At 42.8% G+C, this 14,768-nt stretch overlaps 1 protein-coding gene across 1 annotated transcript in view; it reads right to left on the bottom strand.

Moving 5' to 3' along the window:
• Nucleotides 1-1,949: 1,949 nt before the first annotated feature.
• Nucleotides 1,950-14,768, bottom strand: part of LOC108786657 (RAS guanyl-releasing protein 4-like) — a 32,468-nt gene continuing 19,649 nt past the window's right edge. The window contains exons 9-16 of the mRNA XM_018555992.1: nt 12,817-13,092; nt 11,213-11,293; nt 10,453-10,560; nt 8,774-8,883; nt 7,641-7,776; nt 5,238-5,274; nt 3,343-3,548; nt 1,950-2,156 (exon numbers count right to left, since the gene is read on the bottom strand). Of these exons, the coding sequence (XP_018411494.1) occupies nt 1,950-2,156; nt 3,343-3,548; nt 5,238-5,274; nt 7,641-7,776; nt 8,774-8,883; nt 10,453-10,560; nt 11,213-11,293; nt 12,817-13,092 (1,161 nt within the window). The remainder of the gene's footprint in view (nt 2,157-3,342; nt 3,549-5,237; nt 5,275-7,640; nt 7,777-8,773; nt 8,884-10,452; nt 10,561-11,212; nt 11,294-12,816; nt 13,093-14,768) is intronic.

The following is a 14,768-nucleotide window of genomic DNA, read 5'->3' as shown; positions in this document are numbered from 1 at the left end:
AAAAAAAAACCTTCCGATCCTGTATGCCAACTACTGTGGCTTGCAACCCCATGTTCAGTGGATCGCCACGTGCCTTCCACTGCACTAGTTGAGCGGCTCCTCTGCCTCCCCGTAACACAGCACTGTCAGTTCTCGTGCCGAGCAGCCATTTTTAAAATATGCTGCCCGGCACGAGTCAGCTTGATGTGGGGTGGGCTGGGGGTATAGGTTCGAGGGAGCTTTTTCCATAAATGCATTGCATACAGCTCCCTTGCGTACAGCTCCCTGTAGAGGTGCCTGTGAGATTGTGTCTGTCAGTGTTCTTGAGAGCCTCTTCACACTAGCACAGTACTGTGTGGGAGGTGTGTTGCATTGCCTTCATTTCAATGGTACCCCAAATGCACATCTTGCCCACAGTTTGTTTGCCATCACCTGGACAACTGCTTTAGTGCATTGTTTCACAGCATATGAAAACTACTATTTTATTTAGCTATGGGGTTCTCGTATATGCACTTACATACAGTGTTCCCTGCAAAAACTTTACAGAAGTTTCTGACTGTTAAATCTTGCACATTTGTAGCGGTAAAATCAATGGCGCCACTTGCGTAAACATGTGCTTATTTTTTTTTGTGGTGCGTTGGCAGGCCACTCGTAATGACTGAGCTACCTTAATGCAAAGCATGTGCGCCTCAGGATGCAAACGTATAAATCCACTGTTTAGGGTCCATTCACACCAGATGTATTGGGGGTAGTGCTGGCCACTTGTTCCAGCGCAACCTCAACACCAGACAAGGCAATTTGCCTGGTTTCAGATGGGCTCAGTTCACAGCACCGCACTACAATAGTGTGCACTGGAAAAAAAATGCAGCATGCAGTATTGTCACTTGTGCCATTTTCAATAAAGTTCTAACAAAAAAAGTAATGCGTTGCGATCAGTGCATCAGCATTATTATCATTATACAGGATTTATATAGCGCCAACAGCTTGCGCAGCGCTTTACAATATAGGGAAGACAATACAAGACAAGATGGTAAGGAGAGCCCGGCCCGTGAGGGATTACAATCTGTGCCGAGCAATGCACACCAGCAGCAGTATGTTGTAGTGCGGCTGCTGGGGTGAATGGGCCCTTAACACTCAATCAGCCCATTTTATAAAGCAAGTGTGCTTTTGCGCTTCCCTGGTTTTGGAACTCTGAAACATTAAAGTCTGAATTCATAAAAAAAAAAAAACACTTTTATTTATCAGAAATGTAAAAAAATATTTACCACCCACAGCATACATCTTCAATCACTGGGGGTAATTAAGGATTTCTATGGGTTTCGGCTAGGGATGTTCAGATACCAGCGCCGATACTTGGCATTTCCATGAGAACTACCAGGGTTGCAGCTGTTTGCCACTGGGACCTGGCTCTGGCGCTCCACCACTGTCCTGAAATCATTAGTCTGTATTGTTTTAGAAAAAACTGTCTCATGACAAACAAACAAAATGTATCAGTACTTGTATCTGTGAGTACTTGGACAAGTATCAGTACTTGTATTTGGGGAAAAAATGGTATCGGGGCATTGAGATTATATATATATATAATTACTTTAAAACAGAGCTTCACAAATCCCATGCGCTCTATATGCTCCTTACAAATGACCGCTGCCTCCTAACGGTTTAATTTTTCTCCTAGTCTAGTCTTGGAGCTGGAAAAGTATCTGTACTTGTACCGAGTGCGGTAGTTGGTATCTTAACATCCCTCGGTTCTGCAAATAATACAGGCATGTTAGCATTGTATTTGACAAAAAAGTTTAGTGACTTGCTAGTAAAAAAAAAATTCACATAAATAAATTAGTTGTAACTTAACATACTACTAAGTGACCTGTGCGTGCCATAGTACACAGAAGATGACCCCACAGAGGTAATTATCTCTTAATATGTACAAAGTAAAAGTTGAAATGATCCAAAAATGTTTAAAACTGTCTAAGTCACAGACTTCCTTCCCCTTGTATGTGTAGCTCTTTCAAAGTCTTGAGTATTTGATTGACAGCTGGTTGCATCTTTGTGTTCACCTTCAATGCTCGCACGCTCTCTTGCAGCATACTTAACTGACTCTGAAGTTTGGCATTTTCGGCAGCAAGCTGCGAGTTGGTGCAGTGCAATCCGGCATTCTCCATTAACAAGTGATCCTTCTCCTGCAACCACAAATCCATCAATATATTAGATGCCTATGAAACATATTTTAACAAAGCAGTTTAAAAAACAAAATGCACAGTGCTCAACCAGGACTGCATGTACACTATAGGGCTAAAGGTTTATGGACAGCTGGCCATCACACCTACAACTATATGGCCATAAGTATGTTGACACCTGGTTTTCAATGAAGGGTACTTGTATTAAAGCACAACTCCTCCTTCAGTTTTTAATCAGCTTAGTACTTTTGTGCTGCATCAAAACAAAAAGTGTTCAGTGCCTTACAATTTTTGTTTTCTTTTTAAAACACAGCCACTGCCTGAATAGAACAGCCTGTCCCCTGCCAGGAGCTGCAGAATGGGACCTTTGCGCTTTGTATGGAAGCAGTAGTCTCATTGCCAAGGTCTAGTCTCGATGCACCCCTCTATGGAGTTAGACCTATAACTGCAATCAGCATAGGTTATGCTCCACGCCGATTGGAGAGCTCTGGCCCTGACCTAGTTGAGAACATGTCAAACCTCTGCAGAGAGACCAATGCTTCAATACAGAAAGCAAGGGTCCCTCGCTGCAGCATGCTTGTAAGGAACATGCTCTTCCAATGAAGCTGGCCATACACCTATAGATTAACTGCAGATTTTCTATGGTCAGATGGAAAAAGTGCAACAGATTGCTCCATCTACGCTAAACTGCAGGGATGGAGGAAGGGAGCAGTGACTGTCAGTCACCGCTCCCTGCAGAGATTCCCCTCTTGGATCCTCCAGCGCTAAGTGGAGGAATGGACAGGGGAGGGGGCGGGCACAGCTGGCTCTGCCTCTAGATAGACAGAGCCAGCTGTCACTCACACAGTTAGGTGGATCTTGACAGTAAAGTCGGGATCCGTCCTGGCTGCGGCACTCGCAGTATATCGCGGGCAATAGCTTGCGATATACTGAGCTTTGGGTCACCGGGAGGACGCTAGTATATGTCCTCCTAAAGTGACCTATGTGACCCTAAAGAGAACTATGGGGAAAAACACTTACCCCCATAGTTCTATTTTAAAGCAAGGACTTCTTCAGTGCTGCAATTCCACATTAGCCACTGTACTCTCAATATGATCATACTGTAATGAGATAATTCCAGTGTGCTTAAACCTGTAAAAGTCAGCGCTCCCTTCCCCATTGTCATGTTGGCTTCAGTTCTTTCTCTAACCTTTTCCATCTCTCTTTGCTGTTTTTTCAAGGAAATTGTGGTCTCGCAGTTTCCGTCACAGTTGGGCTTGACATGAGTTGGATCTTCTGCAGCAACAGGACAACCAGAATCTGAGGTGTCATCTGTCTGACATGCTTTTTGTCTTAGACTTCTTGTTTCATTGCTGGGTCTAGATGTCCAGCTCTGTGTACCATCCTTGTGCAAACCTGAATGCAGAGTTCAATCATAAATAAAAGAGCACTAAACTAGATCTAAATTATGCAGAGCTTGTTAATATGACTACGATGGGTGGAGTCAATACATAGGACCTATATACAGTATAGGACTCATGGATAATAATGACACTTGCATTATATATAGTGTGCGTGCGTGCACACACACACAATATATATATATGTGTAGTTGATGGGCATAGACCCTGTTTCAGACATTTTTTTTAAGTTAGATGGGACTTGGGGACAACAACAACACAACCTTTATGCAGTCTGCTTAATAGAAAGAATTGAAGGCTTTAGTGATCACTCATCTTTTGACCTATAGTGAGTCTTGAATAGGATCAAAAGTAATTCCCGTAAACTAAATAGTCTACCAGCCACAAGTTTAAATGACCACTAGAATTCAGACAAAACTGGCCAATAAATTGACCGCCTCAATACGATTTGTTGATTAAGATTGTATTGAAAGCAGAAAAAGAAGTTAAGCAATTTTGGCAAAAGTGTTTGGATTTTTCTGCCAGGTTTGATCCATCCCATCTCCTTGCAGTTGAACCACCATTTTAGCTCTTCCAAAGCTTTTTGATTTTGAAATAAAATGGCATCAAGAGTTTGATGTCTCAGTCAAACTGCCACGTGTATGGGCCAGCTTTGGTTCTTTGCGTATCCCGCTGCATTCCTGACCGGCAAGCCCCTTTTGAGATTTGAGTGCCACAATGACTGCGGATGGTGTCGCTGTAATCCAAGACATACAGTATGTCACCAGCTCACCGAGGATCTTAGTCCAAAGCTCCTTTTATTGACATTATGGTGAAACAAACAGGCGCTGTGGACTAAAATCTTCTGTGTGCTGGTGACATACTCTATGGTGTACGTTTAATAAACTGTGATAAAACTAGTTTTATCACGAGTTAACTTTACTCAGCAGATCTCTTTGTTTTTCTCGGCTGCACAGAGGCTGTTTAATAACCTGCGAAAAGAAAACTTATCTCACGTAACAGCTGTGAAAGGCTGAGAAGTTATCTCAGTGATCAGTAGAGAAAGCAATGTGGGGAATGTATTCTGAGCTGCACAATGACATCCTTTTCCCCAACCTTCCACTTCGCACCCCACCGCAGCTTGGCTACACTGTAGTTTGCACAGCTGAGCTCGGGATCGCCAGCGGCAACGGAGGGGGGCTAACAGAGATCAGATACCAGAGGACAGGATTGTTTTTGTGTAAGTCCAGTGACCAGTAAAGTATAGTCTACAGTAGGGATGCACCGATACCAGTGCCGATACTTGGCATTTTCATGAGAACTACTAGGGTTGCAACAGTTGCAGTTGCGGCTGGGACCTGGCTCTGGCGCTCCACCACGGCCCTGAAATCATTAGTCTGTATTGTTTTAGAAAAACTGTCACATGGCAATAAACAAAAATGTATCAGTACTTGTATCTGTAAGTACTTGGACAAGTATCAGTATATTTTCAAAAACAAAATCATACATTAAAACAGAGATGTACAAATCCCAGGAGCTCCGTGTGCGCCTTACAAATGACAGCGGCCTCCTAACTTTTTCATTTTTCTCTAGTCTAGTCTTTTAGCTCAAAGTATCTGTACTTGTACCGAGTATGGTACTTGGTATCGGTGCATCCCTAGTCTACAGTGTTAGGTCAGAATATATTAATATATTCATGTATTACCTTCAGGTACGTAGCCTTGCTTAGCCACAGCCCAAATCTAAAATAAAAAAGAACAAAGTAAGTTAAGAAGCTAGATTTAACATAAATACAGTGGGGAGAATCTAGAGAAGTGGCACATGGCAACCAATCAGCTTCTCTTTTAAGTTTGTTCAGTTAAGCTTTGAACAAGAAAGATAGAAGCTGATTGGTTGCCATGGGCCTGCTCCAGTTTGAGCAATCCCCCCCCATATATCAGTGTAACTGCTGCATCTATAAGACCTCATTTACACTGAGCGATATGGATATCGCACATTTTCATGCTGAGCAGCTTTGAGCTACATTGCGCGATATTGAGCGACCTTGCACGTTTTATCGCGTTACATAGCCCAATTTTTTTTGAGGGACTTCGGCGCTGCTGCATTGGGCTGTAACTAATCAACAGCGATCTTGATGTGACAACAATCTTTCCTTCCATAATGCAGTGCAAAAGTGACCCTTCTGTAGCGCGATGTTGCGCAAAAAAGTCGCGTAATATCGCCGGTAATGCGCAATTTTGCAGGACACCATGGAGTCTATTGGAGCCGAATAGCGTGACATCCGCGGAAAAAAAGGGTCATGTACGAGCGACAAGCTACAGGCGACATTGAGCTGTGAGATGTGAACAGCTCCATTGAAATGCATTGGACAAGCTACATAGAGCGATATTGCACGGAAATATGCGCGATTTCGCGGCAGAGATTGTGCGATAAACCGCTCAGTGTGAACGGGGCCTATTGCTGGCTATACATGTAAAGATGCAATCATTGGCTATAATGAACTTTGACATTAAATAATTATATCGTTCGGATATCAGTTTAATTAAATGAGGGATTTGATCAATAAACGGCCTTTGTCATCAAAATGGAAACTAACAGATCCTGCCAAAAGCTCTCATCCAATTTAAACAAATCCATCTTTGTCCAAAATGTGCTTTTGATTGAAAGATTGTTTGAAGAGATTGAATCTATGATCAATCATTTATGGTCACATTGTTAGGTTATATGATTCATGGAATTCCAAAATCTTCCTTCAGACACTTTGCCAGGAAAACTAAAGGAAGAAAAGGTGTTGGATGTTTCTAGCGCTGGGAAAATGTTGGACTGATCGTCTTCTATTCAGGTTAGAAATTAAAGAAAGAATATAAGAGGTTGCTATGAGTGACACGGAGACAGCTGTAGCAGTACATCGGATCCTTTCTTTTATTTCCTAACCGGTGCTGGAAAATGACATCATTGCTCTTTGCTCTGTTATATTGGTACGTTTGCTGTGACAACAGATTTGGGCCGTCGCTTCACCAGAAATCAAGTATCAAACCACAGGCTTCATCGCTTCCTGCCTCTTGTGACATTTGGGTTAAGCAATAAAAAAAAAAAAAAAAAAAGCGAAATTCCAGATTATCAGCACATTGAAGGACCAGGTTCATTATTTCCTTCATTAACAGAACACAGGTACAGCCTGTTGTTGCGGTTTTAGCTAATTCTATGGATACTCAGGAAAGTCAGCTCAAATGTGACAGGTATATAGCATGTTTGTTCTTACCTCGACTTGCTGAATATGCTGAAACTTTTATCATATACACGGCTGTCTAAATCATTTGTAGGGTCACCTTTTATCATATAATAACAACCACCTTGGGGTCCTATAGGTGGTTGCTATTGTTTATATATCCCACCGCATTCAACATCAAGGGGATTTGGAATTTACATACATTACAGATAGAAAGAAGAAAGATACTTATTGGCGGTCCAAGTGGGTTTCCGTCATATGAGTAATTGCCTTTATCATATACATACAATATCTGTCTAAACCTTCTATCTATCATATACTGTATATTAGGGACGCACCAATACCAGTTCAGATACCAGTGCCGAAACTTGGCATTTTCATGAGAACTATCAGGGTTGCAGCGCTTGCAGCTGGGACCTGTCTCAGGTGCTCCACCACTGTCCTGAAATCATTAGTTTTGCTATATGGCTTATAACCTTTTTGGTGGACCTGGTGGATGTGGTTTGTAAAGAAATATGACACTATAGCACTTAGTAAAGAACTTGTATAATGGTTTGATACATTTATAAGGTTTTGCAATGGGGCCCCACTATAGATTTTAAAGGTGGTTAGGGTATTGGTAATAAAGACATATTTATACGTTATATTAATGGCAGTGTACAGTATGTGCAGGAGTGTCCAAAACAATACAAAACAAAGCTTAACAGAGTGTCTAACCCTTCCCTATTCTCTCCGAAAAAATAGAAATTGCACTTACACACATTTTAATACTACAATAAAAGAGTGCCACCATATATTCTACATGAACCAACTTTTGTTTTTGATCAAAAGAACCAACAGGTATTTCTAATGGGAAGAGATGGAAGGCTGGTGACTTACACAACTGGGACACAGAGGAGATTCCTTCAGCCTTATCTCTACCAAGGTTTGTAGAAAAGGAACGCCGAGCTTGGAGCAAATCTGGCTGGCTTTCATGAAGAACGATGTCATATCCTGATGGCGCACTGGTCCTTCTCTATGAAGAAAGTGTCAGAGGGTTATGAATTGCTGTCACTCTATCAATTCCTTTGTCTCAATACCTCCTTACTTGTGATTCATCGTCAATATTTCCACACACACTTCTGGTTTGCCACATAACCTTCTTATGAGCTGTTCTTGCATAGTTACAGTGAAAAAGATCATCACAGCTACCCCGCTCTTACGTACGGTACACCCATTTCTAAGAATTATGTACATTGTAGCGGATGTCAAATTTATGGACCAGACGTGCCGTACGAGATTTCCATTTACATCTCAGTCAAAATGCCATATTTTAACCTGCCAGGAACCAAAGTCTTAAGTCCACCCGATTCCTTCCTCTCCCACCATGCTGCTACAGGGTGGTGCAGCAACTTACATGATGTACCAGAAGCCGACCTAACATGCGGGTTTTCACACCTACTTTTCATTCCCCGGCCATATAACCTCCTTCCCTTTTCAGCTAGAACTATGAGGTGAGTGAAAAGCACTCACCTCATAGTTCTCCTTTAACTCTTTCTCTTATCTACTTGCTCCCCATTCCCCACACCCACCTCTCCTAACTTACCACCTACTTTCTCCCTTATGGGCGTTAACACTCTCCCCTCTACCTACTGCACCTTATACAGACGTCACTACATCGCATGTTGGATCCCACATGGTGCTATTTAGACTAAGGGTCCACCTGCCTCAGTCTCAACTCAGTATAACACCCATCAAGCATCCCCTACCTAAAACCCCAAACAACCTGAAAAATCACTAGCCAACTTGGAAGCATCTGACATCTCTCCCTTTTCTTATGGTTTGCCTAGATAGCAGTTAATCTGAGCTACATGGCATTGTGACCTTGTTAAATGCTGACAGATATATCGACTATGTTTGTTATTTGTTACATAGTATATTAATATCATACCGAATGTTTATTTATACTGTGAAAAACAAATAAAGCTATAAAAAATATACTAACAAACTGTATAATAAAACATCATACTTACTGGTCCTTTCCTAGGATGTGACAGGAAAATGGAAGAGTAGAAACAATCTTCTCAAAGTCTCCCCGGGAGACAAAACCGCTGTGATCGGGATCATAAAACCGAAAAACAGACTATAAAGAAATAAAAAAAAGAGTAAAGAACATACCAGGGAAAAGATATATATACACACGCACACTATATGGCCAACGGTTTATGGACCCCTAACCATCACACTAATGTAAGCTTGTTGGATAATCCCTTCCAAAGCCATGGGCAATAAAATGGTGCTGGCTCCCCTTTTTGTCTGTAACATCCTCCACTCTTCTGGAAAGGCTTTCTACAAACTTGTGGAGTCTCTTTGGGAATTTATACTCATTCAGCCAAAAGAGAAATTGTGAGGACAAGTACCTGATGAGGTCAGGTACCTTTCAATTCATCCCAAAAGTAGGACTGAGGTCAGGGCCCTGTGCAGGTCACTTGAGTTCCTCCACACACCAACATAGTCAAACCGTGTCTTCTTGGACCTGACTTTCTGCACAGGAGCACAGTCATGCTGAAACAGAAAAGGGCCTTCCCCGAACTGTTACCACAGGGCTACAAGTGCTCATTTGACTCGAACATATCTTCTCGTGCTGTAGTATTAACAGGTCCCTTCACTGTAAACACCTGAACTCAATATGTTGGAGGGTTGGCCCATATAGTGTGTGTGTGTATATATTGTATAACATATGTATAGTTATTCCCCTTGATTTCCATGTGGCTACATCAGGTGGCATTTTGTTGGCTTTTTTTATTTTTACATTTTATGTAGTTGTGTCGATTCTTCTTTACACATTCTTCCTCCTTCTTTTCTGCCAATGGTCTATTCCCAACCAAGTGGATTAGGAATCCCAGACTACTGTCAGTTTAATGAGATACAATTTAACCTGCCAATTTGTTTCTGAGCTGTAGCAGGAAGCCAGGGCATCAACAGGACACCCAGTACCCTATTGTGGTACTGACCACTCAACCACTGCTCTGTGGTTAACCCCTAACTGTCCCGATTGCTACAAATTATATTGATTATTTACAATAAGCGTGCTAGGTAGGAGTTTACCAAACCAGAATGACTACAGTGAGATGCTTATGGTCATGCATACTTTTCCAATAAAGAGGTGAATGTGATGGGTTACCATGGGTCCTATACATATCTGTTCTCATTGTCATTCCACATTTTCACTATAGCTTCTCTAATTCCATACAATATTTCACAAACGCCTGTTTGTTTAGCTTGTGTGTGATGGATTGCTGTGTGAAGGGTTAAAGCACAACAGGAAGCGTGGTCAGGAAGTGAGTGTGTTCACACTCTGGCTGGCTGCAGCCAGTGATATATTAATGTATAATTTGCAGGAATTGCAGAAATAAATAACATTACAAGCTCTTTTAGTAAGTTTAGCCAAATGTGACAGAAGTGAATATATAGGGCAAGTTCCAAAAAGCTCCAGCCAAGGGATCTTGGTGATGGGCTCAGTTTCAGTAACACCTACAGTATGTCTCTTGCAACCAGGCACCCTAGCATTGGGTAACATGCATACAACCTCACACTAAGCCATAGTCATGAAAAAAAAAACAAGCACGGTAATGACAGGGCCACTTTAAGATGTTCACATGCGCATTTCTGTAATTGCAGTCTCTTGCCTGACATCATACAGTAGCCTCACCTGCACCATCTGCTCTACACTGCGAATGAGGGCTTCGGGGTCCGGCTGTATGGGAATTTCAGGGGTCCAGTGTGGAATATCAGAAGGCGGCTTACTAGGAGTGGCAGACTATAAAAAGGAGATGTGTCATACAAGCCATACAAAAAAAAGCATGCTCATTAAAAAATTTAATAAATTGGGTAGAAAATAAACATTTTGTGGGGGAAAGGAAGCAGCAACATCAATGAGTATCCTGTAGGACTGGGGTAGCCAAACTTCAGCCCTCCAATTGTGGTGAAACTACAAATTCCATCATGCATCTGCCTCTGGAAATCATGCCTGTGCCTTATGTACTGTATCTTGTAGTTCCATAACAGATGGAAGGCCAAAGTTTGGTTATGCCTTCTGCGGGACGTCAAAGCTGATTAATCATCATGGCTCCATGATCCCCTGTTAATGAAAACATGGAGTTAGAAGAGGATAAGGCCATTGAACCCTTATGGCACTTGCCTCTTATATTTCCCATAAGCCCCTGTTTTAATAATTGTGAAGTCAGTGAAACTGCACCTAAGGGTCATAAACAGCCCTGACTACTTCTCGGGCTTCCAGTCCTCCATGCTTGATATGGTGCCGTCCAGACGCCCTCTGTGGCACCTTTTGGCCCAACATCTGGTTATGAAGTCCAGATACATGTACCAATAACAGTAAGAACATATACACCAGCTGACAATTCTTGGTTAGTCACAGTGAAAGCCCAAACATTGAAGTGTCAGCTTCTTACCAGTGTTTTGGGACTGCGTGGTTCCCGCGTGTAGGACAAGGAGTAGATCTCATCTTCCGTGTAAAAGGTATCTAAAGATGTCTGTAAGTAAAGAGGAAGACCTGCTTATATCACACCTCGCTGAGAAGGCCACTGATAAATGTCTTCTCTTACATATCAAACATTACATTCTACTAAAAACAAAATCTCCACACATTTTAATTTTGGATAGAGGAACAAATGGTCCTGTCATGTGTTCATTGAGTCTATGTCCCAATTGAGGGATTTCCAATCAATTCCTGTCAAGACATAATAGGCCCCATCAACTATACATGGCACCATGTATATCTGTGCATACAATTGTGTGCACAGTGCTCCTAATAAAAAGAGGTCCTTGAGGGACGTTTGTGCACATAGATATACATAGTGCCATTTATATAGCCGAGGGGAGGAGGTAGCCGGCAGGTTCCCATTAGGACACTCCCCTGAGGGAGCGGGCAGCTCTGTGCTGCTCTGCTACCTGCACTTCTTTCTTTCCCCAGTGAGTACCTCAAGGACCTCTGTTTATTATCTTGTGACACACGGCATTCTGTCACTGTGGAGGGAGTAATACAGGGAGCTACAGCAACTCACTGTATCGCTTCTTCTTTCCATGATCAAGACGTAATCACCAGGAGAAGAAAGAATTGCAGTCAGCAAAGCATCACAGAGCTGCCCGCTTCCTCTGGTGAGTGTCCAGATGGGAACCTGCCAGCGACCTTCTCCCTCTTCCCCTCTGCTCAGCTAGGCAGTGGTAGGAAGCAGCTTATTCCAGCCCTGTCTGACGCTTATCAAAAAGAGTCAGCCGGTGCAGTGTGCAGATCTGCGCATGGTCAAAGCAGTCGCAGGTCTGCGGCTAATATCTGTGCTACATTGCAGCACGGCTATTAGTTTATAAGGGGCAAAAACTGCAATATTCCTGTGACATATCCCAAGTTGTGCTTTTCCTGTTCCTGGTACATATGCTGCAGATCCTACTCAAAATAGGTGCACTAAAACGTTTATTTGGCGCATGTCAAGTACCTATCACATGTGCGCCAAAAAAATGTCGGCACAACAATAGTATATGACATTCAATAGGGATGCCGATAAAGTACAGTACTCGGTACAAGTACATATACTTTTCGAGCTCCAAGACTAGACTAGAGAAAAATTCAAAAGTTAGGAGGCAGCTGCCATTTGTAAGGAGCACACGGAGCTCCTGGGATTTGTACATCTCTGTTTTAGGCCTTGTTCACACCAAGCACGTTCCAGGAGCAGAGCAGTTACAGACCGGATCAAAACTGCGTCCAATATATTCCAACGGTATTTTGGGCTCTAGTTCACACTGCAGCGTTCAGTTCCAGAGCATGTAAAAAAAACTGCAGCAAGCCCCATTTTACCTGCTCTGGAATGCTCTGGAACGCATGTAAACGCCCTGGAACGCACTAAAAGCCCATTATAAACTGATTTTTTTTTAACCAAAAACGGCTTGGGATGCATCAAAAATGCGGCACAACCCACTGCATATCGGTGCATCCCTAGCATTCAATGTACATTATTCTTTTGTGAATGGCCATACAGTATATACTTAGTCCTGTACTCACTGATAGCAGCAGTATCACATCCTTGTTGGCTTGGACTGGCGGAGTGGCTTTCTGCAGTTGCCGAAGCTCCAGGATGTGCTGGTACAGACTCTGCAATTTGCTGACATTGATTTTCCCATTGTCCAAATAATCGGGCAAAGCCTCATTGAGTGAAACCAGGTCCTTAAGCTGAAGGCCGAGAATTGGAATCTTAAACCCACCGCATTCGTTGTAGACCCTCCGATATGTACTGTAGTTACTGCTTGAGGACAATAACTCGGTCATTTCGCTGAGTGTCTGCCCAAGAAAAAGCACGAGAGAATTATTCTAGAGGGGCATACTTGCCTAAAAAACTTACAAGGTGTTATAATTCCTGAATCAGAACTAGAAAAGACACCCAATATGTGTAGCTGTATTAGATCATTTAAGTTTAACAACAACCACAATGTTTTCTTCTAGGTTTGTATGGAATGAGGAAGAGCTAGAACTTTTATCACGTTTTTTATTGCTACAGCAATAAACCTTCAAACCAGTGCTTGAAGTTTCCAAACATCGATATAGTCACTTCTCCCGCGATCATCTGCACACTCAATCCACCGCACAAACAGAACAAAACGCCACCGACCAAAATCAACTTGAAATCCACTTTATTCAGTAATAAGTATTTTTTTTTCTATGCTCTTCAGCTATGCTCTAGTGGCCATACTGCAGTATTACATCACATTACATTCAACATTAACAGAAAATATACAGTAAACTCCCAGTTATCCGGCACCCACGGGGATAGGTAGGTGCCAGATAACTGTAGTTTCTGCTTGCTTGAGAATTAATAGTAACTCTCAAACAACTAGACCCCTCTCCCTTTCCCACTCCCCACAGACCTGAGAAAGTTCTCTCCCAGGACTGCTGCTCTGCTCCGTGAGCGGGTGCATTAGCCAGCCTGCTATTGGCTATTGCAATTTGCAATAGCCAATAGCAGGCTAGCTATTGAAACCCCGCACACTGAGCAGAGAGACGGATCTGAGAGAGAAAGTTGTCCTCTGCTCATTGGGTGGATACAATAGCCAGCCTGCTATTGCAATTTAAAATAGCCAATAGCAGGCTGGCTATTGCTTCCCATTGTTTACATTCTGCTACCAACAGTGTAATCTAGCCGCTGGTAGGCAGCAAGATGTGCTACCGTGCCAAAAATGGTCCATATATCATTTTAGCGCATCGCCAGCCAATTCATTTGAGTTGGCTGCCGCAATGCAGTGCTAAAAAAAATGCACATTAATGCAACGCACCTGGATGATGAGGTCTGAAGCCTTAGTCCTTAGGGTTCCTATCAGTTTTTTTCTCTGCTATTCGGGTCTATGTTAGAAACTTTACCCTTACTTCCTGTCCTGCTGAAAATGTATTATTAGACAAAAAGAGAGGGGAACGCTCCAACAGCAACACAGACAAAAATAAAAATTACTCTTCAGTAAGGATGGACTCGGGCATGTTGGCAACTCCACGTGCAGAGCCCGCCAGGAAGCTGACAGCACGCAGCGCCAATCACAGGTACTGAGACATTTTCCCGGTCCGCAGAAGCAGAGATCGGGAAATGTCTCAGTGCCTGTGATTGGCGCTGCACGCTGTCAGCTTCCTGGCGGGCTCGGCACGTAGAGCTGCGAACACGCCCACCCATCCTTACTCTTCAGTAGACAAAGGGAAGGCTGTGCTGTGCCACTATTGGTCGCGCACCATACTATAATGACTTTGGGCGATAGTGCAGTACAGAATGTTAAAAAGTAAGAAGGTCTTCATTTCCTCTATGGTGCAACAGTTGTCAGCAGGACAGGAAGTGAGGGTAAATCTCTCTAATGAAGCCCTGGAAGCAGTAGAAACCCAGCAGGAGTTCTAATGCTTGTGGAGTGAAAAATGCACACAAAAAAGGGAAGTGCACAGACAATGGAGACAAATAAATATGTGCCAATGTGCAGTACAAT

The sequence above is a fragment of the Nanorana parkeri genome, unplaced genomic scaffold (assembly GCF_000935625.1).
Source record: "Nanorana parkeri isolate BGI_ZX_2015 unplaced genomic scaffold, ASM93562v1 scaffold221, whole genome shotgun sequence".
NCBI lineage: Eukaryota > Metazoa > Chordata > Amphibia > Anura > Dicroglossidae > Nanorana > Nanorana parkeri.
The sequence above is the reverse complement of the archived record's forward strand: the minus strand, read 5'-3'. Positions and strand labels throughout refer to the sequence as shown.